The sequence below is a fragment of the Cyprinus carpio genome, chromosome B25, assembly GCF_018340385.1.
Source record: "Cyprinus carpio isolate SPL01 chromosome B25, ASM1834038v1, whole genome shotgun sequence".
In the NCBI taxonomy this organism is placed as follows: domain Eukaryota; kingdom Metazoa; phylum Chordata; class Actinopteri; order Cypriniformes; family Cyprinidae; genus Cyprinus; species Cyprinus carpio.
Window position 1 is genome coordinate 21,271,668 of NC_056621.1, and position 26,501 is coordinate 21,298,168.

Genomic DNA, 26,501 nt, shown 5'->3' on the forward strand with positions numbered 1-26,501 from the left:
TAAAAACGAAAGCAGTTCGTATGCACTATGTTCCAATAGGTTTGTATGTAGAGCAGACCAAAATTCAAAGCATTATTCTTTGATGATGTCATTGTAGCTTTAAAAATGTAGCCTTTCAACACATAATGTCAGATTTGACGTCAATAACAAAATTTGTTTTTGCATGCCTCTTGACCAAATATCATTGATGTCATGCCTGACAACCGGGGCAATATTTGATGTCGTTGAATATTATCATTGAATGACTACTTAAATTTCATTTAATTTTAGTCAAAGTTATCATATGATTTCAGAAGACTGAAACCTCTCACTTTTTCAGTCTAACAATAGTCCAATTCAGTTCAAATTCTTCAAGCATTAGTAGGAAGTGCTTTTCACAGTATTTCCCATGAACAGCATACAGATTTGGAATAGCAGTGTAATAACAGGATAATAACAGAATTGTAACACGATAATAACGATTTTTTTTTTACTGGTGAGCTTGAAATTCTTTAATCAGGATCATAATACCAATATTAGGAATGCATTTTCAACAGGAGACTTGATCCACATCTGGACAAAATATTTATTTGACATTGTAGCATTAGACAGTATGAGTAAATAAATAAAGCTGGACATTCTCTCCGGTTTCTTAGTCAAACAGTGATGATCGCCTGCACCAGCCCATCAGATCAGGACTTCATGGAAACCCTGAACACACTGAAGTACGCTAACAGAGCTCGCAACATCAAGAACAAGGTTGTGGTGAACCAAGACAAGGCCAGCCAGCAGATCAGTGCACTCAGGACGGAGATCGCCCGACTGCAGATGGAGCTCATGGAGTACAGAACGGTGAGATTCTGCTATAAAAATATGGAGGTGTTAGGCCTGAGAACCTTCTATGTGAGTTGGACTTCAGTTCCAGCATGTCTTCAGTGTATCCTCAACATATATAGCTCAGCCATGAAAATCTAGATGCAGGCTGATGGATCCTTTTCATGCAGTCTGCTATGACATTATTTACTACATGGCACAAGCTGATGGGTCCCTGCTCATTCTGCAGCCAGTGAGATTGCTTGCTCAACATTAAATAGTCTGGTTCATTGTTTGCTGTTAGCTGGTCCTGCAGCGCACTGTCAGAGATCCTCTGAAACCCTCCACCTCCCCCAGGACCACCTGTCTACATCTGCTACAGGATTTATTTACTGTATTCCTATTGCTGCTGCAGCTTGTCTGACATGCTCACAGCAATGTGTCTGTGTATCTCTTGGTAGCAGCAAGTCCAGCAGCAGCGTGTGTAACAGATCTAGTGGGCCACGACCAAATGCATAAAAATTAGTAATGGTTCATAATTTGACCTGCTAACACTGAGGTTAGAGGTTCAGTTTCAAGTATATATTATACTGTAGAATTACTGAACTTGAAAATAAAAATGTTTCCAAAAATTCATAAGCAATCTGCTTGGCTGGCTTCTGCATAATTTCTACAGTCAGGGTGGATTGGTTTATAACAGTACACTTTGAAACTAATTTGTTCCCACAGCACTACAATAAGCACTTTTGAAGAATGATTAGTCAACAAAATCCCCCTGAAATAGTTGGTAGAAAACAGCCAGTCTTTAAATCATTGGGATTTACTCATCACTTAATGTAACTTGAAGAGCCAGCTCTTGGTTGTTTTATCAGTAAGCGTCCATTCACACAAAACTAATGAAAGACATGAGTTAGTCCATCAGGTAGTGCCAACACTCTTAACAAGTGCTCTAGATGAAGCAAAACATGCACAATGAAGTATGCAGGGGCCTTTAATGGCTGATTAAATAATGTCAGCTAAACAGTGCTAAAATATTACGTTATTTTTTTTACGTCAGGCTTTACCAATCAAGGGATTGCTAACCCCTAGACGTTCATGATGAAATTGCAGATAACTTGTGAAATAGAAATTTCTGACATGGGGTTTAGCTAATAAATAATATTGTGATTCTTTTATATATTGTGTGTGTGAATGTTTAGTAAATGAAGTAAGTCTGTGTGTGTTTCTCAGGGGAAGCGTATGGTCGGAGAGGATGGGCTGGAAAGCATCAATGACATGTTCCATGAGAACTCAATGCTGCAGATAGAGAACAATAATCTGCGCATGCGCGTGAAGGCCATGCAGGAAGCCATCGACGCTCAGGGCGCTCGGCTCACACAGCTGCTCAGTGAACAGGCCAATCAGGTGCTCTCCAGAGCAGGTACAGCACGGCAAATACGGCCAATCAAAGACTTTGTAAGATGTTTGATAGTTGTTGACAGAATTTGGACTATGTTTTCAGGTGAAGGCAGTGAGGAGATTGGAAATATGATTCAGAATTACATCAAGGAGATTGAGGATCTAAGGTATTTTTTGTATTTATGCTGATATCCTACTGTAAATGAGGCTAATATTATAAATCTATACTGTTTTTTAGTTGTTTTTGTACTGAATAATGTAGAATTATCTATCTATCTATCTATCTATCTATCTATCTATCTATCTATCTGTCTGTCTGTCTGTCATCTATCTTCTGTCTGTCTGTCTGTCTGTCTATCATCTGTCTGTCTGTCTGTCTGTCTATTCAAAAAAAACTATGTGTTTATGTGTGTTTGTTTGTGTGTATATCATCTGTCTGTCTGTCTGTCTGTCTGTCTGTCCTGTGTCTGTCTATCTATCTCTGTCTGTCTGTCTTTCCTGTCTGTCTGTCTGTCTGTCTGTCTGTCTATCTATCTTTTTCTGTGTGTGTGTGTGTGTGTGTGTGTATGTTTTTCATCTGTCTGTCTGTCTGTTTTTTTTTTTTTTATCTGTCTGTCTGTCTGTCTGTCTGTCTGTCTATCTGTCTGTCTGTCTGTCTGTCTGTCTATCTATCTGTCTGTCTGTCTGTCTGTCTATCTATCTCTGTCTGTCTGTCTGTCTGTCTGTCTATCTATCTCTGTCTGTCTGTCTGTCTGTCTGTCTGTCTATCATCTGTCTGTCTGTCTGTCTGTCTGTCTGTCTGTCTGTCTATCATCTGTCTGTCTGTCTGTCTGTCTGTCTATCTATCTCTCTGTCTGTCTGTCTGTCTGTCTGTCTATCTATCTCTGTCTGTCTGTCTGTCTGTCTGTAAGTCACAGCCATGAACCACTGCTCACTCCAAATAAGTCACATCTGTCTATCTATCTATCATCTGTCTGTCTGTCTGTCTGTCTCTCTCTGTCTATCTCTGCCTCTGTCTGTCTATCTATCTGTCTGTCTGTCTGTCTGTTTTTTTTTTTTTTTTTTTTTTTTTCTTTGTTTATTTTTTTTTTTTTTTTCTGTCTGTCTGTCTGTCTTTTTTTTTTTTTTTTTTTTTTTTTGTCGTCTGTCTGTCTGTCTGTCTGTCTATCATCTGTCTGTCTGTCTGTCTGTCTGTCTGTCTGTCATCTGTCTGTCTGTCTGTCTATCATCTGTCTGTCTGTCTGTCTGTCTGTCTGTCTGTCTGTCTGTCTGTCATTTTTCTTCTATCTTTTTTTTTTTTTTTTTTTTTTTTTTTTTTTTTTTTTTTTGTCTGTCTTTTTTTTGTCTGTCTTTTTTTTTTTTTTTTTGTTTGTCTTTTTTTTATGTATCTTTTTTTTGTGTGTCTTTTTTTCTCATGTACTCTACATTTTTTGTGTATATCAGATCCAAACTTCTGGAGAGTGAAGCAGTGAATGAAAACCTGAGGAGAAACCTCACACGAGTGTCCAGCCGTCCTCCGTTTTTCGGATCGTCTGGAGCATTCTCTCCAGCCCTGCTGGGGCCCGACCCGAGCCAAGAGACCTCCGACATCATTGAGATCGCCAAGAAAGATCTAGAGAAACTGAAGAGGAAAGAGAAGAAGAAAAAGAAGAGGTAATTAGAGGGTGAAAGTGATCTCAGTGTGAGGTGGTATCTGGAGGGGCTGTTGCCATGGTAATGGGCTGAGAGTGAGTGTGTGTTATGAATAATTGCCCCTCTTCTCTAGCTGTGTGAAACAGAAGCATTGTGAGATCTGTCTGGTTTCATGGTGAGCTGTATTGTTCTTTCAGATGTGTAATAGCTGCGTCAAGCATCATTGTACAGACTGTAATCAGTTCTTTTACCACACCTGCTAATGGTGAATAGAGAACAGTTATATTTCTCTTTTATTATATATATATATATATATATATATAACATTGAATAAAAATATAAATAAACTATAAATATAAATAAATAAATAAAAAAATCAACATTAGGCATGGCTGTAAAAAATACAATATTGCCAAAGCATGGAATATGTGGAGAAACATAATAATAACAATGAAAAGATCAGAATAATAGAAGACAACATTCTAAAAATTTAAACTTAAATAAAGAGTGTAACAAATTAGAACATGTTTGAACATTTGATACCAGTGTTTAATATATAAACATACACATGCTGAGGGTCACTGTGGTAAACAGTAGGGAAACACACTGTGGTCAGATACAGTACACACACTACACATATATATTCCCAGATGGTATTTTCTTGGAAGTTTATTATATTGCAATTGTTTATTTACATAATAAAAATAGTGAAACTAAAATAAAATATGTATCAGAAAGAGATAAAGCTTGCTGCAAAATGGCACTCTTTTATACAAATTGTGCAAACAAATTACATTTCCCATCAGTCCAAGGATGAAAAATACACAGATCTCACCTCTAATGCATAACACTTGCTCTCCATTTTGTTGAATCAGTTCTAAAAGCTTCCTTTATTTGTGATTTTGTTTCTTTGTTTGTTTCTCCCCCAGTGTTTTGTGTTGTTTTATACAAAGCAGGACTAAAATAACTAGGGGAAAACTGCAACAAAAAAACCTACCGGGACATCATATCAGCAATAATATCTTTTAATATGATGTGTCCTTATCCACATTGAACATTTCCATGTGACCCACAGCCGTCTTTACTAATGTGTGTACCGTACCCTCTCTATCTGTCTCTCTGGTCTCCTCGTTTCCTCTCTTTCACCCTTCACCTCTGACCTCTGACCACTGAACTCCAGCAGCTGCTGAGCGACAAGAGAGAGGAGGATGAGGAGGAAGAGGTGGAGGAAGACAGGTTTGTCCCTGTGTCTCTCTTTCCCCTCGCTGCCCTCTATAATTACCCATAACCCCCTCTGCTTGTAATCGTTTAATTCTGACTGTCTCTCAGCAGGTAGTTTCCAGTCTCGAAGAACAGCCCACAAAATGTTTATACTTCATTTGTGTACTTTGATTTATTTGTATTATTATTATTATTATTTTTTCTAAATACACCTTAAAGTACTGGGGGAATCTCACAAAATCTTGTAATAACTTGTCTGGGTGACATTTCACCAACACGTTTCACCAAACAAGGTTTACTTGCAATTAATAAACAATGGACATTTATTTTTTATGATGATTTTTTATTTTTTTTTTTATTTTTTTGTCTGTTTGTGTACTTTGATGACTGTATGTTAAAACCTCTGATGCAGTGTTCATTTAGTATTTATATAATGGTATGGCAATTATTAATGATTTTGAGTTTAATTAAATTTTTATATTGTCAGTTTTAATTTTAATTTTAGTTTTAGAATTTTTTAAAAATTATTTTTAGATATAATTTAGTTTTTTTATATTTTTAGTATTAATAATTTTAGTACATCAACTTATAATTGTTTTGTTTAAGTTAGAGAGGAAAATTTGGTAGCACTTCATTTTAAGGTCCAATTCTCGCTATTAACAAACCATTTATTGCAACATTTGCCTCAATAAACTCCTAATTAGCTGCTTATTAATAGTTAGTAAGGTAGTTGTAATGTTCAGGTATTGGATGATTAGAGATGTAGAATATGGTCATGCAGAATATGTGCTTTATAAGTACTAATAAACAGCCAATATGTTAATAATAGACATGCTAATAAGCAACTGAGAATTGATCTCTATACTAAAGTGTTAACAAAGTTTTGAATTGTCTGTTTTCAAAAGGGGAAACTTTTGTTAATATTTAACATTTCTGTTTCATCGTGTGTTTCTGTCAGAATACCATATTTCCTTCCCTCCTAATTTTCTGTTTTGTTTCAGATTATCTATCCTGCTTATATATAAAAAAAGCATATTTTGAAAAGCATTACAAAACAGATTTGAATTTCTAGTTTTGATATCCCCCTGCAGTGCCAACAAAGATGAAACACATGACGGCGAACAGAAGATTAGCGAGAGAGAGCGGTTAGAATCCACCAATCAAGAGCCAGAGATGGTATGATTGACAGCCCGCTTGCCCTATCAGAACACATTTTAAAGACGGAGCTCATCATTCAGTCTTTGACCTGAAATGGTTTCCCTCAGGAGGCCAGTGACCGCGAGGAGGGGGATGGAGAGGAAGACGAGGAGGACGCTGAGGAAGAGGAAATGGAGGCTGAGGAGAGCTCTGATGAGTCTGACTCTGACCTGGATGAGAAGGGTACTGATGTTTACTGTGAAAAAATAACTATGATTTGTAAAATGACTTCTTTTTAGAGACTTATACTAGTACTAAAGCTATATAATGAGAATTTGATAATAATGAAAACATGATTATAGTAAGTCACTACTATCTATTTTAGAGTAAAGAACTACAAAAGAGTATTGATATTTTGTAAATATAGCACATATATAATATATAGTACTGCTTTTTTAAACCAATTTCAATTGAAAAGTGTTGGCTGTTTTAATGCATGTCTTTTTTAAACATAAATTGTAAGGTGTTTGTATTATTTTTGCATTGATAGAGGACTTCCAGGCAGATCTGGCCAACATCACGTGTGAGATCGCCATCAAGCAGAAGCTGATCGATGAGCTTGAGAACAGCCAGAGACGTCTGCACACGCTCAAACAACAGTATGAGCAGAAACTCATGATGCTGCAGAGCAAGATCAGAGACACGCAGCAGGAGCGAGACCGCGTGCTGCACAACATGGGTAAGGACACACATACCATGATGGGGTCAAAATTAATATAAACATAACATTCCAGCAACAGCCCATTTCAGTTTTCACATCTGTCATATGTTTAACTGGGAAAAAAGTGTAGGATAGATTGAGTTTAAGAAGTGGGCACTGCTGCCAGAATGGAGTCTGGTAGTTTGGGGGAGGGGTTAAAAATAAGTTATTTATGACTTAGTTATTGAAGTTTAATGAAAGATTATTAAAGTGTTTCTTTGGGCATGCAATAATGAATAATTCACAATGAGGCCAGAAACATTCATAAACATTCATAAATAGCATAAATTTCACAATGACTTTTTGATAAAATATGACGAAATAAGTTATTAAATTAATTTCGGAGCCATGGCTTCTAACACACATCCAGTGCTCCTAACGTGTAGATCATGTTTGTGTCAGGACTGATAAAGGCTAAAGAAATTCTGTTTTGTTTCTTGCCTATGTTTATTTTATGTTGTTTTTTATGTTATGGTTTGTTTTTGTTGTGTTATGTTTCGTGTTTTTTGTTTTGTTCTGTGTTGTTTCGTGTTTTGTCTTGTTTTATTGTTTTTTTTATTTGTTTTTTTTTGTTTGTTTTGTATTGTTTTTATGGTATGTTTTATTTGTTTTTTTGTCTTGTCATGTTATGTTTTGTGGGTTTTTTGTTTTGTTTTGTATTGTTTCGGTATGTTATGTTTTGTTTGATTTGCTGTATTGTGTTTTGTGGGGGTTGTTTATTTTGTTTTGTTTTGTGGTATGTTTTTTTTTTTTTTTGTATTGTTTTTATGATATGATATGTTTTGTTTTGTTTGTTTTGTTGTATTATGTTTTGTGGGGGGTTGTTTATTTTGTTTTGTTTTGTTTTTTTTGTTTTTTAGGCTCTGTGGAGTCATGCTCTGAGGACAAGACCAAACGGATAAAAGCAGAGTACGAGAAGAAACTCAGTGTCATGAACAAAGAGCTCCAGAAGCTGCAGGCGGCTCAGAAGGAACACGCTCGTCTACTGAAGAACCAGTCACAGTACGAGAAACAACTGAAGAAACTACAGCTGGATCTGGCAGAAATGAAGAAAACCAAAGTGAGAGTCACCATGGAGACCTGGCTGTGCCCTGAATCACTGAAACATGCTGAAGCACCATTACAACATAAAATATTCTGTTATCAACAGCGCCTCCTAGTGGTCCACAGACGCAGCACCCCTACACCAACACACCGCAGACATCATTTAAGAATAGCTCCTTTTCTCCAAATCTGCACTAAATTGTTTATAGATAACTATAAAAATAAACATTGACATCCACAATTATATAATTTATTGTGTTATAACCACACAAGTGTACTACTAATCTGTCTTATTAATTCTGTATGGCCTGAATCCTACAGTTAATCCAGTATTGAAATGAGCTGACTGTTGCTATGGTGACTGTCGTCAGGTGCGCCTGATGAAGCAGATGAAGGAGCAGCAGGAGAAGAGCAGGATGGCCGAGTCCCGCAGGAACCGAGAGATCGCCACACTTAAGAAGGACCAGCGCAAACAAGAGGTGCATGATGGGAGAATAACACTAATGCAGCATGAAAGATCCAACTGACAGTGAAATATGTTCAATGTGCGGTGTGTCTTTCTCTTATACAGCATCAGCTAAAACTGCTCGAAGCTCAAAAGAGACAACAGGAACTTATTCTGCGCAGGAAGACTGAGGAGGTGAAATATTCCCCTCAATTTTGCCTCTACTGTACTCCAATGTGTGACTCACTGATATGTTTTTATTTACACAATAATATTTAAAATATATTATTAAGGTTATACATTTCATTTTTTAAACATGCAAATACCCTGAAAATAAAAGTCACTTGCCTTGATAATTTTGTTATATTTTTTTATATTTTGTTATACACTTAAGCACTTAAACTAGTTTTTGGTCACCGAAATAAAGATGAACTACAATTATATATAAATATTTGATGAAAACTTAAAAGAAAAAAAAAAGAAAAGAAAACAATTTGAAAATAATTAAATAAATAAAGCACATAACAAAATTACTAAGATTTAAACTAAAACTAAGAATATTAAAATAAAAGCTAATTATTTGATATTATAATATTATATAAATAATACTAAAAAACAGTAATGCACTTATACGCTAACTGAAAAAAAAAAAATATAATTTAGCTAAATAGAAATATAAAATAAAGACTTAATACTATATAAGCGAAAAGTACTATATAAACGTTGATCCTTCAATTTGGGTATTTAGATATATTTGATTTATTTTGATAGTCGATTAATATGTTGATTATTTTCTTAATCTCTCAGTTTATTTTGGCAAGTAAAAAAAAGGCTAAACTGCATTTTCCCCAAAGTGTCCTGTACTGATTGCTGCTGTGTCTCAGGTGACGGCTCTGAGGAGACAGGTGCGACCCGTATCAGGAAAGGTCACACGAAAGCTGAACCCGCCGGAGGCAAGCCAGGACCTCTCTCACAGAGCACCTGCAGGGCGCACATACTCGGCCTCAGGAGCACCTAATGGAGCCAGGTACATCATACAGGCTTCATGTGCGCTATTGTGTGTACCGGAGATGACCTCATCCTGCAGTGATGGACAACTGTTTGCTTTAGACTGTACCATCGCAGGCCGGTTGGGGTGTACTCTACCCGAGTGGCTCGTGGGAAATGGCAGAGTCTGGAACGCCGTATCTCAGATATTATCATGCAACGCGTGACCATTTCCAACATGGAGACCGACATGAATCGTCTTCTAAAGGTATGAATCAACCTTTTACCTACTTAACAATGTTAAATCTAATTTAATGCCAGTGTAATTGTGAGATAACTAGTGTTGGTGAAAGTTACTTATAAAAATAATGCATTAAAGCATTGCGTTACTCCATAAATAAGTAACAAATTGCATTACTTAGTTACTTTTCATGCAAAGTAATGCATTACGTTACTTTTGCGTTACTTTTTGTCACCTGGGCTGGGCCGGGCTTGCTTATTTGCTTTTTAATAACAACAAAACCTAAAGTTATTTTTGGCAACTGTAAAGGCCCACCAAAAGTGTTATTAAGAAGCCTCAGGCTGAAAGAAGTGCCTCTGCATTTTAACATCGGAGAGGAGAGCTGGCAGTGAATACATGGGAAAACAAAGTATTACTTATTTGAAAAAGTAGCTCATGTTATATAGAAAAGTAATCTGATTACATAACCTGTTACTTGTAATGCGTTACCCCAACACTGGAGATAACATTAGAGAAATGAGGCTGTACAAAATGGTTCAGCTTCTCTTCATTTGAAATCCCTTTCACAGCAACGTGAGGAGCTGACGCGCCGGCGGGATAAGATCAGCAGGAAGAGAGAGAGACTGCTGGCAGAGGAACCGGAGGTAGAAAAAGACGTTCAGTCTCTGAATGAGGAGCTGGAGTCTCTGCTGGCCAACATCGACTACATCAACGACAGCATCTCTGACTGCCAGGCCAACATCATGCAGATGGAGGAGGCCAAGGTGAGGCGACACTTGCATCATGTACAGATGTGGCCTTTACGAATGCGTCTTTTTTTTCCACCTGATGGTGCATGGAACAACATACTGTATCTACAGGCCAGACCAAATATAAACACTTTGCATTTATTCGTCTTCGACCTATTGTTAAATATGCTTATAGAAAATTACAATACGTTACATTTTAAAAATAGAATTAACATAATTATCAGTGTCTGATAAATTATGAAATGCATGTAATGTTGTGATTATGAGAAAACATTCACAATAAAATATAAAACAGTATTAGACACAAATATTTGATATGGTAATACGGACATTGAAAAATCTGTGTACACATGAGTGCATGAGTGTAAAGCAGATCATTGTTTGATGCTTTGTAAACAATTTATTGTGCTAGCACTGCATTCGTGAGATCATGTTTACAGTAGGCTACACAGCTATTAGTTCATCGTGAATATTTAACTTCATTCAGTTGTTCAAGTTATTTGAAAAATGTATGTGTCTAACTGCTCATTGTTTATTAATTGTTTTGTTGCTGTTGTTCAAATTTAAAGACGCCTGCTCGTGTGTGCAAAAAGAAACAGTGTAGTGGTGCAACGGATTATTTGTTTTATAATTTGTTATCATAAATATATAAGTGTATAATATTGTGGAGAAAATATATATTGTGTTTTTTAATATTTTTTAAAAGAGCTTTCATGATGAATTTTGGTAAATGCGCTTTAAATTTATTTTTATAATAATGAGATGGTTACCACACCTTTATAGTTTTTTTTTTTTTTTTTTTACAAATTTCAATATGTATAACTGTCTATAATGGCAGCCTGTTCATTATTAAAATAAAATACAGTCAACCAAACATAATACATCACACTGCTCAATTTGAATACTCTGTAAATAATCTGTGCCGTTTAGCATGACCACCGCCTCACCGTGCTGTTATTATTAGACTATAGTCTATATTATTACATATTTTTAACCATGCATCAAACATCTTAAAATATCTTGAAAAAAATAGCTACTTTAATTTATTTAAACCGATTTAATTTTTCCTTTCATTTCTTAGGGCCAACATTTGGACAAAATGTTGTTATAAGATGATTGTAGCAGAATAACTTGAAGGCAAATGGCAAAATCTCAAAATTATTTTTACATTGTACATAAACTTAAAAATGTGATTCTCATGTTTGAGCTCTGTTGCTTGCTGTCAATACGTGCCTGAGAGAGGTTAACATATCCGTTAGCTTCAGTACAAGCTATAACTGAGAATGACTGCCCCTACTGGTGATGTACTTCATGTGCCAGAGAACTTCACAATGGACCGCGTCTTGCCGCGGCAGGTCATGGGATCCCTTTCCCTGTGGAGCGCATTTTTTAAGACCACATCTGTATAATAAACTATAATGACATAATATATTTATGTAAATAAATAAATTATATATTAATGTATGTCTTTGTAATGTTCATGGCACGTATATAATGCATCCATGTATATTCATGTAAATATATTTTTATGATTAATTTAAGATTAAATATCATTGAAAGTGCTAAACTGAGTGGTAAGTGTCTGTTGTGATGTTTAATATGAAAATAAATGTAATTTGGTTATATTAGATGTATCTTTTGTAAGATGCAACCGTCACATTTTGCACACTTTATAGCAATGAACAGCCACATATAAACTGTGTGTGATATGGAAAAAAACCATAACGATTTTTTTTTATCAATATTGCAATTTTGGTTTTAATTCTAACACGCCCCCATATCTACATCACGACATGGGAAGATTGCATAACGCCGCCCAAATGTTCACGCAAAGAAAGTAGGCATAACTTTGATTCTCGCTGTAGTATTGTTGCTGCTGCCGCCATGTTGTGGAGATGCTGTGTGTTTCGTTGTGAAAGCGAAAATACTTTGTTTGGTCTTCCAAAAGAGGACACAACTAGAAATCAGTGGTTAAGTTGTATTTACAACACTGTTCCTGAACAGTTCAACTCAAATATTCAGTTGTGTGCAAAACATTTTATGTAGGACTGTTTACTGATCCTGGGAGAGTAGACTACAATGTTCTGTTCTGACTCACAGCCTGTAAGTACGTTTTCAAATTTAAAGAATTTGCCACTCATGATTCAAACATGTGTTTTGAGCAGTGTAGAGTAGCACTTGTTGTTTGTCATTTCTTCGATCACAAATGCAGACATGGTTTATGTTTATGCGTCACGATCCAACGCAGCACGTAAAAAGGCAGTATAAGTCATTGTAATCCGTAATTATATCACCACTGGATGCAACAAATGCCTCGTTTGTAATGGGTTTTATTGGTTTTAACTCATCGCACCGGTGTTCTGATGATTTGTGCCACCCTGTCAGATTTTGACCTTCCATTAAAACAGATGGTAGCATAATTCGGAAGCAAAATCCTTTATTAACATGTACACCTACCCCAACCCTAAACCTACCCTTACAGTAGGATAAATACAGTGTTGGTAGCATAATCTGATAGGTACTGTAGCATTATTTGTTAGAACACTGGGAGACGGCATCACAGTATTTTATGGAGCATTCCATTTCCGTCACACGCTTGAGGAATTCAGCCAATCACAACAAACTGGATAGCTGGCCAATCAGAGTACACCTCGCTTTTCAGAGCAATGAGCTTTGTAAAAATCAACGCGTTTCAGAAAGACAGGGCATAGAGGAGAAACTGTAATGTACAGTAAGTGGAAAATAATGTGTTTTTTGAACCTTAAACCGCATAAACACATTTCATTACACCAAATACACAAAATAATGTTCTTTTTAGCAACATCATACGACCCCTTTAAGTACCATCACTGAAATTACCCTTTGTACACTATACGCTTGGCAAAACAAACAAAGGTAGACATACTGATCTGGAAACAGGGTTGCCAGGTCTGCAAAACAAAACTAGACTATTTGTTTATCAAAACTAGCCCAGTCATGTTTTTTACCATGGTTTTCCTCTCCGTCGGGAATCCACACCATCAAACAACAGTATAAAAGTAGCTCAGTTCTGTGGGAAAACCATGAAAGTGTCTCCCCACCTGAAATATCCGATCTGTCTGCTTACATGGCAGGCGCAAATGCGATTCAGATCCGATCAGATTTATTTAAATGAAGCCTGAAACCGATCTGAGAACATCGAAATCCACGGTTTTTTTTTTCCTGTTTACATGTTTGTGGGTCATATTTGATCTGTGCCACATTTGAGGAAAAAAATTGAAATTGGGTCACCATGCAATGTAAATGCAGCCTAAATCAAACCATTGAAGTTAGTATACAGAAAATGAAGTTTGACTGAATTACATCGAGGGCTTACTGTTGTTGTAGGAGGAAGGTGATGCTGTTGATGTTTCGGCTGTGGTTGGTTCCTGCACTCTGACTGAAGCTCGATTCCTGCTGGATCATTTTATGTCCATGGCTATCAACAAGGTATCCAGTCACAAAACTGTTACCCTGCTTGAGTCTATAAAGTGAAAAGATCAATCCTCATACAGTTTCATTCATTTTTCAAGTATTAGCACATTTGTCATTCATCCTGATTGTGTGCTTTCAGGGTCTGCAGGCTGCTCAGAAGGAATCTCAGATAAAGGTGTTGGAAGGGCGTCTCAAGCAAACTGAGATCAACAGTGCCACCCAAAACCAGCTGCTCTTCCACATGCTGAAAGAGAAGGCAGAGTTTAACCCAGAACTGGATGCGTTGTTGGGGAATGCTCTGCAAGGTAGGAAAACTCTTCCTGGGGCTTATCCTTCAGCACCTTGACCCCCGGCCCTAGGAATTACATAGAGACCTCGACTGTACTGCTCAGCCCTGCAAGCATGCCAGAATGCTCAGATTCTGCTTTTCTGGGGCTGGTGCCAGTGCCAAATCTGAAAGTGGGCTGTGCTTTTCTACACACAAAAAAAAATTTGGTGCCCAAATTCTGTTCCAAACCAGCCTGAAATCTTGCTGGTCTTGATCAGTCATTGTTCATTGGGAAACAAGCCTTGGCCAAGCCTCCACTCTTGCTCCTGCACCAGTCCCAGTAGAAAAGCGGTAATAGTTACCAATTTTGCCAGTCCTAAGAAACCCAGGACTTTTTTATGGTTCTGTAAAAACTCACAAATGCATATGTAGACTCTAGGGCAGGGATAGCCAACCCTGTACCTGGAGGGCTTCTATCCTGCAGCTCTAATCTAAGTCAAACATACCTGAACCATCAGTGCCAATAGACTAGTGGGGCAGTGCACCAACAGATGACGCTGTTGCGTTACAGGCGTCCGAGTTCGATTCCTGACTCGAGGACCTTTCCAGATCCTCTCTCACTTTGCTTTCTGTCCTATTGGCAAAAAATGCCAAAAATAAATCTTAAAAAAAAAAAACTTACCTGACGTAGTTAATCAAAGTCTTCCGGATTACTTGAAAATCACAAGCATGTGCATTGGAGCAGGTTTGGAACTGACGTCTGCAGGAAGTTAGCCCTCTAAGGAGTGGTATTGGCTACTCCTGATTTAGGAGTTGCACCAAATAGTTGATTAGTTCTGCCACTAGTTGATGTGTTGGCTATGTGTTGCCTAGTCATGGAGTTGTGTAAGCCAGTGTCACACTATTCTTGGGAGCATTTGGAATCAGTCTTGACTCGGACTCGACCCTCCTATTGTCTTGGTCTTGACACGCACTCAACCTACTCAGGTCTGAGTCTGTACTTGGACTCAAATGAGCTGGTCTAGACTACAACACAGAACTCTATGGTGTGTTTTTGTGGTCTCAGCATCAGCATAAAGTCTGGTCCACATTGCAGCTTATATTTCCCAAGAACCACCTGTTTAGACTGGAAGAGATCATCTGAACCATAGGTCTTCAACCCTGCTCCTGGGGACCAACCATCCTGCAAAGTTTATTTCCAACCTGCTTTAGCACTCCAGGCTTGTGACTCTACAGGTGGCCTTGATTAGCTTGTTCAGGTGTGTTTGATTAGGGTTGGAGCTGAACTCTGCAGGACAGTGGGTCCCCAGGAGCAGGACTGAAAGCCTATGGTCTGAACCACACGTCTGACCAGAGTTCGTTTTTAAATCAGCAGTGACAAATCCTGCTCCTGGAGGGCTAGCGTCCTGCAGAGTTTGGCTAAAACATGCTCTAACACACTGGCCTGGACATTTCTAGCTGTGGTTCTGAAGACCTTTATTACCTATTTCAAGTGTTTTATTTGGTTTGGCGCTAAACTCTGCAGGACATGTACCTCCAGGAGCAGGATCGTAACCCCTGCATAAAACAAAACCACAGTAATGGACCTACATGCAATTAAGTGGTAGCTCAATCAAATAACAATGAACTAGTCCCCATTTAGGATTGTAAGATTCACCATTTCGCATCGGTGCATCAACATAAAAGTTAACAATGCAATGCATTGATTTAAAAAGGTGAGCATCGGATACAAGTTGACATTTGTAATGCAATGCATCATTACTTATATTTGCATATTGCATCGGCCTCAGTTATGGAGATGCACATCCCTAGTCCCCATGAAAATTTGTAATGATCAAGCAAATTAGTGGAAAAATAATAAGTACTAGCTATTCAGATATCTATTCTTTATTTTCTCATTTTTGGATTAGATTCAACTTTATTGTCATTGCACATGTGAGGTGCAAGGCAACAAAATGCAGTAAATTTGTGCTCATATACAATAAGCAAACTCTTTCAAATAATCAAAGCAAACTTTGGAAAAATAATTCCTCATTGCAAGCACTCACTGCAGCCAACAGGCTTGGAAAACTGTTTGACTGCAGACTGATGCAAACATTCACACCCCGCATGTATCCGCCGAATACAGTGAATAAGTGAAACATGGTAATATCATTTTAAAATTGTGATAATGAAAGGTGTTGGTTAAAACGAGTGGGACCTTTTGAAATGTCTTTTCCATTTTCACATTGTATTGTGGTACAGGATTAGGGCTAGGGTATATATCCATGAATCCCATCATACCATACAAGTTCATTTCTTTGTGTTACATTTGCTTTTGCTTTGATCTGGGGACATGTGTGTTTGATTTCTTTGTTGCCTTTTGTTCTGTTCCCCTGTTGGCCGTTTTGAAACAGAACTGGGTAACATGCCCTTGGGTGAGTACCAGTAGCCACACTCTCTCTGTAATGAGTGCATGGGTCTACCACTTCAGACTAACCACAGGCTAGCGGTCCCATCCGCAGGTGCATGAGGCTTCTGTTCATCTGTCCACACCTCCTCCTGGTTCTTACCACATTAAAACATCAATCCCCAGCTAGCAACATGCTACTTATTAGCATTAGCATTCATCAAAGTCCGGCAGCAGGAAAACAAGCGACTCTTCCAGACCATGTACGACTAATTTTTTCCCTCCTTTTTGAATGATTTACCATTTGTGCTCCCTCGTTCCTCTTCTCCACAACTTATTTTGCTCTAACTTTGATGATATCCTCTTTCTGGTCACAGCTGGTATCAGAAACTGGTTTGGATCAGCGTTTAAAGGCAACTAAAGAAACTAGCATGGTAGCACTGTGCTTAATTTATCCTCATTTGCTTTTTTTTTTTACTACCACACTCTCAAATGCCTCTTTTCACCATCACAGATAACAGCGTTGCCTTGATTTTGCCTTAATTCAAGCATTTTGCAAGTCCTTCCAAGGAATTCCTCTGCTGTAGATTAGATGCCCAGTTGAGGTTCTTTTAATGCACACTCTCTTATTTCTTTTTCTTCATTAGAAAATGGTGATGACAGTAGTAGCGACGAGTCTACCCCAAGTCCAGCAGTAGAAGGAAAGTAAGTTAATCTGCTAATGACAAATATATTTTGATTTCATTACTGTGCTTCATTATATGAGCAAACCTAAGTCAATATCTTTTCCCGTAATTCAGCACCCTGGCCTCAGACCTCATGAAGTTATGTGGCGAGGCTAAATCTAGGACTAAGGTATGGGAGAAATTGCCTTAATTTTACCTTACCCAAAGCTTGTTAAGCAAGAGATTTTAGGTGCAAACCATTTAAAGGGTGATCCATGAGCAAGGATCAATTTGACCTTTATTGAGACCCCTAATCTCAGTTGGGCTGAACTTAATAAGTATCTTTGGATGAAAGTTTTGCTTAATGACAACCAATTCCTGTTGCTTACTTAAGTAAGCATGTCTGTTTGTTTTGCAATAATTGCATAGGCCCGAAGAAGGACCACTACCCAGATGGAGTTACTCTATGTAAACAACTGTGACTCTGGCCCCGACACACCAACAAGAGACTTCTCCGTTCCTCTACACCCAATGGCTGAGACATCCGAGGGAGCTGGAGACCTGGAGTCAGCTGGAAATACAGTCAGAGATCGGGACTACATGCTCCCTACTGCTGGCTTGTCCTCTAGAATGGGTAGTATGTAAGTATATAGTAATCTTAATCCTTGCTGACTAAAAGCTGAGCGCTTACTAACTGCTCCACCTCACATCATGCATGAACTAACTACTCCTGTTTTATGTTTACTTTTACAGTGTTTTCTCTTTTACTAAATGTTGTTCCTTGTTAGGCTTGATCTCATCTGGTCACTTTCAGTTTACAGTAGCTGTTAATACAGATAACATTACTGAAGGTCTTCTCTAATATAGAGTGTTATTCACTTGAATTTCATTACTGTTCCGCGTGTTCTGAGTGGCTAACAACACTAAAAAACCAAACTTTGTTTGGTACTGATGGTAAAAACTTTTGGACCAAACTATTTTATTATAATAACTTTTATTTCTCTTGGACTACTGGATGCTAGATGATAATAGCATAGTAAGCCATGGGGACAACTTATCTAGCGGGAAGAGCTGTACACAGTTTTTGATCTACAGCAACAGGCTGAGACAAGTTGTATTACTGTAAGTAAATGGCAGTCGGACATCTATGTTGGAAATCTGAATTGAAATGTCTGACAAGCATTCCAAACATTTTACGTCACTTAAGCTTTTTTCCCATTTACTAGTTGAAAAAACATGAATAATCACATTTCACTTGAAAAGTTTACCAGCTGTGAAGAATTTTTCAGGTTTGCTCTTATAGTTTGCCAGAAGTTGCAGATATATTCAAAAGATGTGTTTGCCTGAAGTAGCGGATATTTTCAAAATGTGTTTGCCACAAGTAGCCAATATATTCAAAATATTTGTTTGTCAGTAGTAGCCAAAATATTCAAAATATCTGTTTGCCAAAAATATTGGATATTTTCAAAATATTTGTTTGCTAAAAGTAGCCAATATATTCAAAATATCTGTCTGCCAAAAGTAGCGTATAATTTCATAATATCTGTTTTACAGAAGTAGTGGATATTTTCTTAATATATGTTTGTCAGAATTAGCGAATATATTAAAAATATCTGTTTGCCAAAAGTAGTGGATATTTTCAAAATATCTGTTTGTCAGAAGTAGCCGATATATTTTCAAAATATCTGTTTGTCAGAAGTAGCCAATATATTCAAAAATCTGTTTGTCAAAAGCAGCAGATATTTTCAAAATATCTATTTGCCAGAAGTAGCAGAAATTTTCAAAATATGTTTGTAAAAAAAATACAAAAAAACAGATATTTTGAAAATATCTGTTTGTCAAAAGTAGCCGATATATATTCAAAATATATGTTTATCAAAAGTAGCAGATATTTTGAAAATAGGTTTGTCAGACGTAGCCAATATATTCAAAATATCTGTTTGTCGAAAAAAGCGGATATTTTGAAAATATCTATTTGTCAAAAGTAGCCGATATATATTAAAAATATCTGTTTGCCAAAAGTAGCCGATATATATTCAAAATATCTGTTTGCCAAAAGTAGCCGATATATATTCAAAATATCTGTTTGCCAAAAGTAGCCGATATTTTCGAAATATGACAGTAGTAGTGGATATTTTTTTAAATATCTGTTTGTCTGAAGTAGCCGATATATATTCAAAAAATCTGTTTGTTAAAAGCAGTGGATATTTTCAAAATATCTATATGCCAGAAGTAGCGAGTTGTTTTAGGAGGGCTTGGATGAGTCTTAACTTTTATGAAGAATATCTCTTTGGGTTTGAGACTTTAGTCTTTGCAACTTTACAAACAGCTTGTAACACTCCAAAGAGAAAGGAAAACTTGAAATCGCATCATATGACCCCTTTAAACCCACCTTCGGAGTTTAATCAGCATTTTTAGTTTTAAAGAACAGGTAATGTTGGGTTATTTGTGTTTTTTATTATGCATGCTGCCCATTTTATGTTTGTGTCTTTTTTTTCAGTTCTTGTGTTTCATTTTATGTTTCTGTCTTTCACGTTGCAAATGGATCTTAAAGTAGCAGCTCTGGCAACAGATTTCCAGCAGGTGGGCAAAAGAGAGTGCCGGAACCATCCCCTCTGTCTCGCAGGAAGACTTATGACAAGGGACAAGCCCTGGCTGACAAGGCCAAAGACAAAGAGATTACACAGTAAGAGCTAGCACCCCCAGCGGCAGAAAGTTACTACTGCAGTTTTTGGAGGTTTTTCTTTGAAACAGAATACTGAAAACAGGATACATATGTAGAAAGTTTGACATATAAGATAAGGAAAAAATCAGGTTTTGAAGAAGCATGTTCTCTGATTCTTACCCTGTGTCAAACAAACGCCACTTTACATCGCAATATTCACACTACTGGCTTTATCAAGAATGAGAAGAATGAGAATTAATCACATATTGTGTACAGCTCAGAAGGGGGTCGAAACTCCAATTTAGACAAATGATTGTTTTCAGTAATCCAGAAAATGGTTTTTACATGACATTTTCTAATTTACAGTATTGTCAATAGCCATGTTATTAGCAGTCCACATAAAAAGTGGCCACAAAATGCCAAATTGGCTTTGCTTTGAAAGTACAGTAGTCATAGATGTAATCATAGATTTTGCCCTGCAGAACTTGTCGCATGGTAGTCAATGAACAGTAGTCTAAAACAAATAACTGCTCTTGCAAAATTTAATGTCTCTACGGGGGTGACCAGGCCAATGTTTTTCATCACAAGATGGAAACTAAAATCCTTCTGTTGACCTGAAGAGTAATATTTATTTTCTCTAGAACTTACATAACACAATGTAAACTGAGGTCACTAGAAGTTTTTGCCTTACAAATGCTGACTACTCTGATTATTTGCATCGGAAGTGTTTTGGTTTTTAATTTGCATTTAAATTAGGCATTTTTGTTAATTGAATAACAGATTTCTCTGTGTGTGGGTATTTGTGAGTATGTGCATGTATTCAGTGTTTTCAGTGGTTATGGGAGGAGCCTAGAGTGAGTCCCACCCTGTGGGCGGGGCCCAGCATAATGTCTCCACGCATCTGACAAGACTGTATCAGTAAATCACAGTCTGTAGGACCAAAGGGGGCAAAGTTAACATCATCATCTGTTCTGATTTAAACTTTGGGAATGTGTATTTAAACTGCTTTAAAATAGAATGTTTATATCAACAGGAGATAGGGTGATTATTAAATTGCCAAATTGTGTAATAACATGTACACAGTTAATATATTTGTGTAACATATATACTAGAAAATACATGAATGTGACTATACATGAGATTGTTTGGGTTCATGTTTAAACTTTATTGTGCTTCAGTCTCCCTGTTCTTTTCTCAAACACAAGGGATTTTACAAGCCTCTCCACTTCTATTAAATTTTCTGATTTCTTTGTTTTTCTGTTTGGTTTTGCATCAGACGTGTTTTTTCATTGCATGTGGATACACTTCTGGACAGCATTGGCATGCATGCCCTGTCGTACTTGTTTCACAAACAGTTTTTGAAAAATCATACAGTGCCATGAAATTATGTGTCTTCTTCATGATATTCTCTTTGATTTTTTATTTAGAAAACCTCCTGACAAACTTGGGTTTTTTATTGCTATTTTTCATAAAGATTGAGCTTTGCTGATGTTAGAGATGTCTACAGTACAGTGACTGTTTAGTTAAGTTTTTCTGGTATTTTGTTAAAACATCCTGCATGAGATGCTGATTTGCTGTGGGAGAAATGTTGGTGGGATGGACACTTCTGGAGATATTACCACCACTTTTTCAAAACTACGCATTGTTTTCCCTGTTTCCATTGTCTTATACATTTGATTAATTGAAATATATAGATAAATATACAGTTAAAAGGGTAATCAGGAAAGTATTTTTATGGCACTGTTTGCTGCAATGTTTGGATAGAAGAAAATGTCTCGATACAATAGATTTAATGGAGGAATCTACTGATTGTTGTTTTTTTGACATGCGTCAGAGGTGTCATCAACCCTGTTCCTGTGTCGAAGAGCAGCCGTGGGGGCTCACTGCAGTGTATTCATATAGCTGAGGGTCACAGTAAAGCTGTACTGTGTGTTGACTCCACAGATGACCTCCTCTTCACCGGGTCAAAAGGTCAGAACACCATTCAACATTCATTATATAGTTTATGCTAGTATGATTTTGTTGTGCTTATCCAACCAGGTTGCTTTAGTAAACACAACAGCAGGCAAAGAGACAGGACAGAGAGGATACACTGAGCATAGTTAACACAACATCACATAAGATAGCATGAAAACAGTTCAGTTGAAGTCATGTAGTTTTTGTTTTTTGGGGGGCTTGAAGTCGTGTAATGTTGAAAGGTCATGGATGTTTTGGGAAATGGAATTCCAGAGTGTGGAGGCAGAGATACAGAAGGCCCTTCCACCAAACAATTCTAGTTTGTGCCGCAGGACAAAAAAACAGACCAGAATCAGACGGCCTAAGAGTGCAAACTGGTGTGTATGTGTGAATGAAATCAGAAATATATGGGGCCAAGACCATGAAGGCCCTGAATGTGATGAAAAGAAGAATCTTGTATTGAATATGTAAGTGAATAGGTAGCCGATGAAGTCTGCGTAGAATAGAAGTAATGTGTAGAGAGTTTATTGGTATGTGAGAACCCTAGCTGTGGCGTTCTGAATGAATTAGAGCTTATTCATTGTTGTGTTTGGTAAGCCATAGAAGAGAGAACTGAAGGATTCAAACCAGCACTCCAGCAATACTAACACTGCCAGCACAGAAACAGGATGCAACTGGAAAAGGACCAGCAATAAGTAGATCTATTTTATCAGTGTTGAGTTTGAGAAAAAATGACTACCCATCCACACATTTATGTCATTGATACAAGCCCATACAGAGTTTGTGGGGAAAGGAGCAGTGCACTGAGAACAGATGTAAAGTTGTGTGTGTAGCAATGGAAGTTAACGCCATGATGAAGAGTCAAGGCCCGAGAACAGAACCCTGGGGAACACCGTGTGAGACAGAGGCAGTACTGGAGATGTGGGAAGTGGTAGGATGTGAACCAGGATAGGGCAGTTCTAGAGTAACCAAGAGCAGAGAGTTATGAGATTAACCCTTCCAGTTCCTTATTTTTTTAGTACTTCTTAATAAGAATAATTGGTCCAACCAGTTTTTATAAATTGGCCCTGTTTCCTCTTTCAGACCGGACTTGTAAGGTGTGGAACCTGGTCACGGGACAGGAGATCATGTCTCTAGCCGGCCACCCCAACAATGTTGTATCTGTGCGTTACAGCTCCAGCTTGGTGTTCACAGTCTCCACCTCCTACATCAAAGTCTGGGACATCCGTGACTCCGCAAAGTGCATCCGGACACTCACGTGAGTTCCTGTCCAACCTAACATGTGCATATCAAAGAAACTACAAGCATTCTTCAAATTAGGGTTTTCAGAATACCAATACCACATACCTTGTTTTTGAACACTTGATTACATGTTAAGTGCAATTAAATGAAAATGTGGGTAACACTTTATTTTAAGGTGTCCTTGTTGCATGTTACATGTGTTTACTAATATACCATAAATTATAACCATATAACCATAAATTATGTATAATTACATACAAGTAACACCAAGCCGAACACTAATCCTAACCCTAACCACCATATAGTAAGAACATGTAGTTAATTAATATTACTCAGTACTTAAATGTATAATCACACTGTAACAAGGACACCTTAAAATAAAGTGTAACTAAAATTTATCATAGTTTAAATTTATATCAAATGCATGCATACCTGAACATTGCATTGCTATTTTGACCCACTTCAATTGGACTTAAGTACGTCTTTATATGTAATTTAATAATTACGGTGAAATATTTTATTGTCTTTAAAATATATATTCCTTAATATACTGACAAGCATTTATGTTGAACTAAAGTTTACTTCAATCCAATTTCTATTGAAACTTGTATGTTGCTGTCTTTAAATATATTTGTAATTACATCTTTGTAACTGTGGTTGCAATTTAATACATTTAAAATTCAGTAACTTCTTTAATATAATACTGAGTAACACACTGCAGTTTAAATGATAAGTACTTTACATGTTCTTTAATATGTTAGTCAACACAACAAAATAAGTGTATTTCTTTAAAGCACACAAAAAAAAATGTTTTAATTAAAAATGTGAAATGAAAGCATACTCTTTTTACTTGTCCAACAGCTTTGTGTGGGTCTTTATTAAATTTGTGTCAGATGATCTTTGTTGGGGAAAGTTATTTTTAAATGTAATGCATTACAATATTGTGTTACTCCCCCAAAAAATAACTAATTGCGTATTTTGTTTATGGAAAATACTATGTTACATTGCTCTTGTGTTACTTTTTCTCATCTGTGCTGGGCTTGCTTGTTTATTTTTAATATAAAATTGTGTCTTTGGGAAATGTAAAAGCCCTTTCATACCAAAAGTGAAATGAATAAGCCAAAGGGTGAAGGAAATGTAAATTCACATCTGTACAGTATGGGGTGCAGGAAAAAGAAAGTTCAACACTCTTCAGCAATAAGAGAAAAAAAAAAGTTATGTTTAGTCATTTTTGCTTAGTATGATTGAATTGGATCATCAAGGGTCAGCAACAAAGGCATTGTCAGTCAATAAATGGGAAAACACAGTAAGTGGTGTTACTATTTTATTTTATTTTTTTAAAGGTAATGTGTTAATTTACTAGCTACTTGGAAAAAAAATCTGATTACTTAACTAACGTTACTTGTGATGCGTTACCCCCAGTACTGCTTGAAACAATGTTCATAAAAACGTGAAGTAATTAAACATTTATTAATTAAATTTAAAATGGCCATTTGGTATTATTTATATTTTCTCAGTCTGTGATTGTGCATTTCTATCTTCAGATCGTCGGGTCTGGTGAACACTGGTGACACATGTGCAGCCAGTACGAACCGCACCGTGACCATCCCGGCCGGAGAGAACCAGATCAACCAGATCTTTCTGAACCCGTCTGGAACGGTTCTCTATGCTGCCGCAGGCAACTCTGTTCGTGTGTGGGACCTGAGACGGTATAAGTTTGGCCCAGCATCCTTTATTTCACCTACTCTGGAAAGTTATAAATAATTTGCTACATCATATATCCAGTTCTTTCACTTGTTTTCCATCTCTTTCTGTCAGATTTGTGTGTACGGGGAAGCTGATGGGTCATCTGGGTCCCGTCATGTGCCTGACTGTTGATCAGACTGGAAATGGACAGGATCTAGTTATCACAGGCTCCAAGGATCACTACATCAAGGTTTTTATATTTATCTGCAGTGGTCATTTTGAAAACGTTATCTGGCACTTTCCAAAAATAGGGTGCAAAATGGAGCCTGAAATTCAATCTTCAGACCATTTTAACTATCATTCTCAAGAAGTCAAGTTATGAGCTCTTTTATTTTTTTGTTTATTTTATTGAGGTTACTATTATCTTTATCCCTCTTACCAATATTCCAAGGGCCAGATTTGCTAACTGGAACACAATTTTTAAAATATTTTGGATGAAAACCGGGAGGCTTGTGGCTGTACACTGTACACTGTCAAGGTCCAGAAAAGTATGAAAAGCATTGTCAGAATAGTCCATCTGCCATTAGTGGTTCAATCGTAACGTTATGAAGCTTTGTCTCCTCTGTGTCACTTCACATCAGCGTAGCGCCATTTTGGAGAATCTGAGCTGAACGCAGACAGCTTCCGCTCTTCTGTGTCAGCCACGCCACAAGGATACGTTTTTTACGTATATTTACACTTTGATTTGAAAGAAAGCAGTGCAGCGCGGCTGTGTTCCGAAGACGAACAAAGCTTTTACGGGTTTGGAATGACATGGGGGTATGTGATTAATGACAAACTTTTCATTTTGGGGTGGAGTATCCCTTTAAAGCAGGCGGTAATTTGCGGCTACTCTTGGTAGATTGCGCTGGTCATTATGGAAATGATTTGGCTGTGTCTGTGTTTGTCAATGTGTACATTGTTAGGAAATCACCCACAGAATGTTCCCCTCCCATCAGCTCTTTAATGGAATTGACGATGTGTGATTTGTTTCTGCAGATGTTTGATGTGACAGAGGGTGCTGTGGGTAGTATCAGCCCCACTCATAACTTCGAGCCTCCTCACTACGATGGCATCGAGTCCCTGGTGGTTCAGGGAGATTGTCTGTTTAGCGGCTCCAGAGACAACGGCATTAAGAAATGGGACCTGACCCGCAAGGACTTACAGCAGGTATAGCCACCTATACTGACAAAAATATACATGAATACATGATTAAACAGTAAATATTTCAAACCAAATATGTATATGCAATCTGCTTGGAATTATTAATCATATAATTTGCTACATGGCACAAGCTAATTCGCTGATTTTGCTGCGGATGCACTGGAGGTTCGTCTGAAACCTTCCACCTCCCCCAGCACCACCTGTCTAGATCTACTACATGATTCATAAACTATATACTTACTCATCAGGGTTTCTGCAACTCCTTAAAAAGTCTTACACTTATTTTGATCAAATTTAAGGCCATGAAACGTCTTAAACAGTAAAAAAATCTTAATTTTACGTTGGGGATTCAAAAACAGAGTTATTGCGATGCAGATATGTATGATAACCCATTTCCGCCAAGTTAAAAAAAAATCTCAAAATTGCATCTTTTATCTCATAATTCTGATTTTGTTAATTTCAACTTTTTATGTCATAATTTTGATTTTTGTATCTCAATGCTGACTTCTGTCCATTTTGACTTTTATGATTAAATAAAAAATAAGAACACACTCGGGGTGTAACAGTA

At 37.2% G+C, this 26,501-nt stretch overlaps 1 protein-coding gene across 4 annotated transcripts in view; it reads left to right on the forward strand.

The window, feature by feature from the left end:
- LOC109050966 (kinesin-like protein KIF21A) overlaps nt 1–26,501 on the forward strand; it is a 46,458-nt gene that overhangs the window by 17,257 nt on the left and 2,700 nt on the right. Inside the window, exons 8-33 of one of the 4 annotated variants that reach the window (XM_042753575.1) lie at nt 636–831; nt 2,023–2,212; nt 2,294–2,357; nt 3,634–3,843; nt 4,996–5,058; nt 6,135–6,219; nt 6,309–6,423; nt 6,731–6,919; nt 7,801–8,000; nt 8,356–8,463; nt 8,556–8,624; nt 9,314–9,456; nt 9,540–9,684; nt 10,227–10,421; nt 13,773–13,874; nt 13,999–14,164; nt 16,524–16,544; nt 17,164–17,221; nt 17,317–17,371; nt 17,611–17,822; nt 19,736–19,867; nt 21,681–21,817; nt 22,886–23,060; nt 24,589–24,753; nt 24,863–24,980; nt 25,769–25,939. In XM_042753575.1, coding sequence (XP_042609509.1) covers nt 636–831; nt 2,023–2,212; nt 2,294–2,357; nt 3,634–3,843; nt 4,996–5,058; nt 6,135–6,219; nt 6,309–6,423; nt 6,731–6,919; nt 7,801–8,000; nt 8,356–8,463; nt 8,556–8,624; nt 9,314–9,456; nt 9,540–9,684; nt 10,227–10,421; nt 13,773–13,874; nt 13,999–14,164; nt 16,524–16,544; nt 17,164–17,221; nt 17,317–17,371; nt 17,611–17,822; nt 19,736–19,867; nt 21,681–21,817; nt 22,886–23,060; nt 24,589–24,753; nt 24,863–24,980; nt 25,769–25,939 — 3,484 coding nt within the window. The remainder of the gene's footprint in view (nt 1–635; nt 832–2,022; nt 2,213–2,293; nt 2,358–3,633; nt 3,844–4,995; nt 5,059–6,134; nt 6,220–6,308; nt 6,424–6,730; nt 6,920–7,800; nt 8,001–8,355; nt 8,464–8,555; nt 8,625–9,313; nt 9,457–9,539; nt 9,685–10,226; nt 10,422–13,772; nt 13,875–13,998; nt 14,165–16,523; nt 16,545–17,163; nt 17,222–17,316; nt 17,372–17,610; nt 17,823–19,735; nt 19,868–21,680; nt 21,818–22,885; nt 23,061–24,588; nt 24,754–24,862; nt 24,981–25,768; nt 25,940–26,501) is intronic. The other 3 variants (XM_042753579.1, XM_042753576.1, XM_042753578.1) reach the window with 3 other exon arrangements.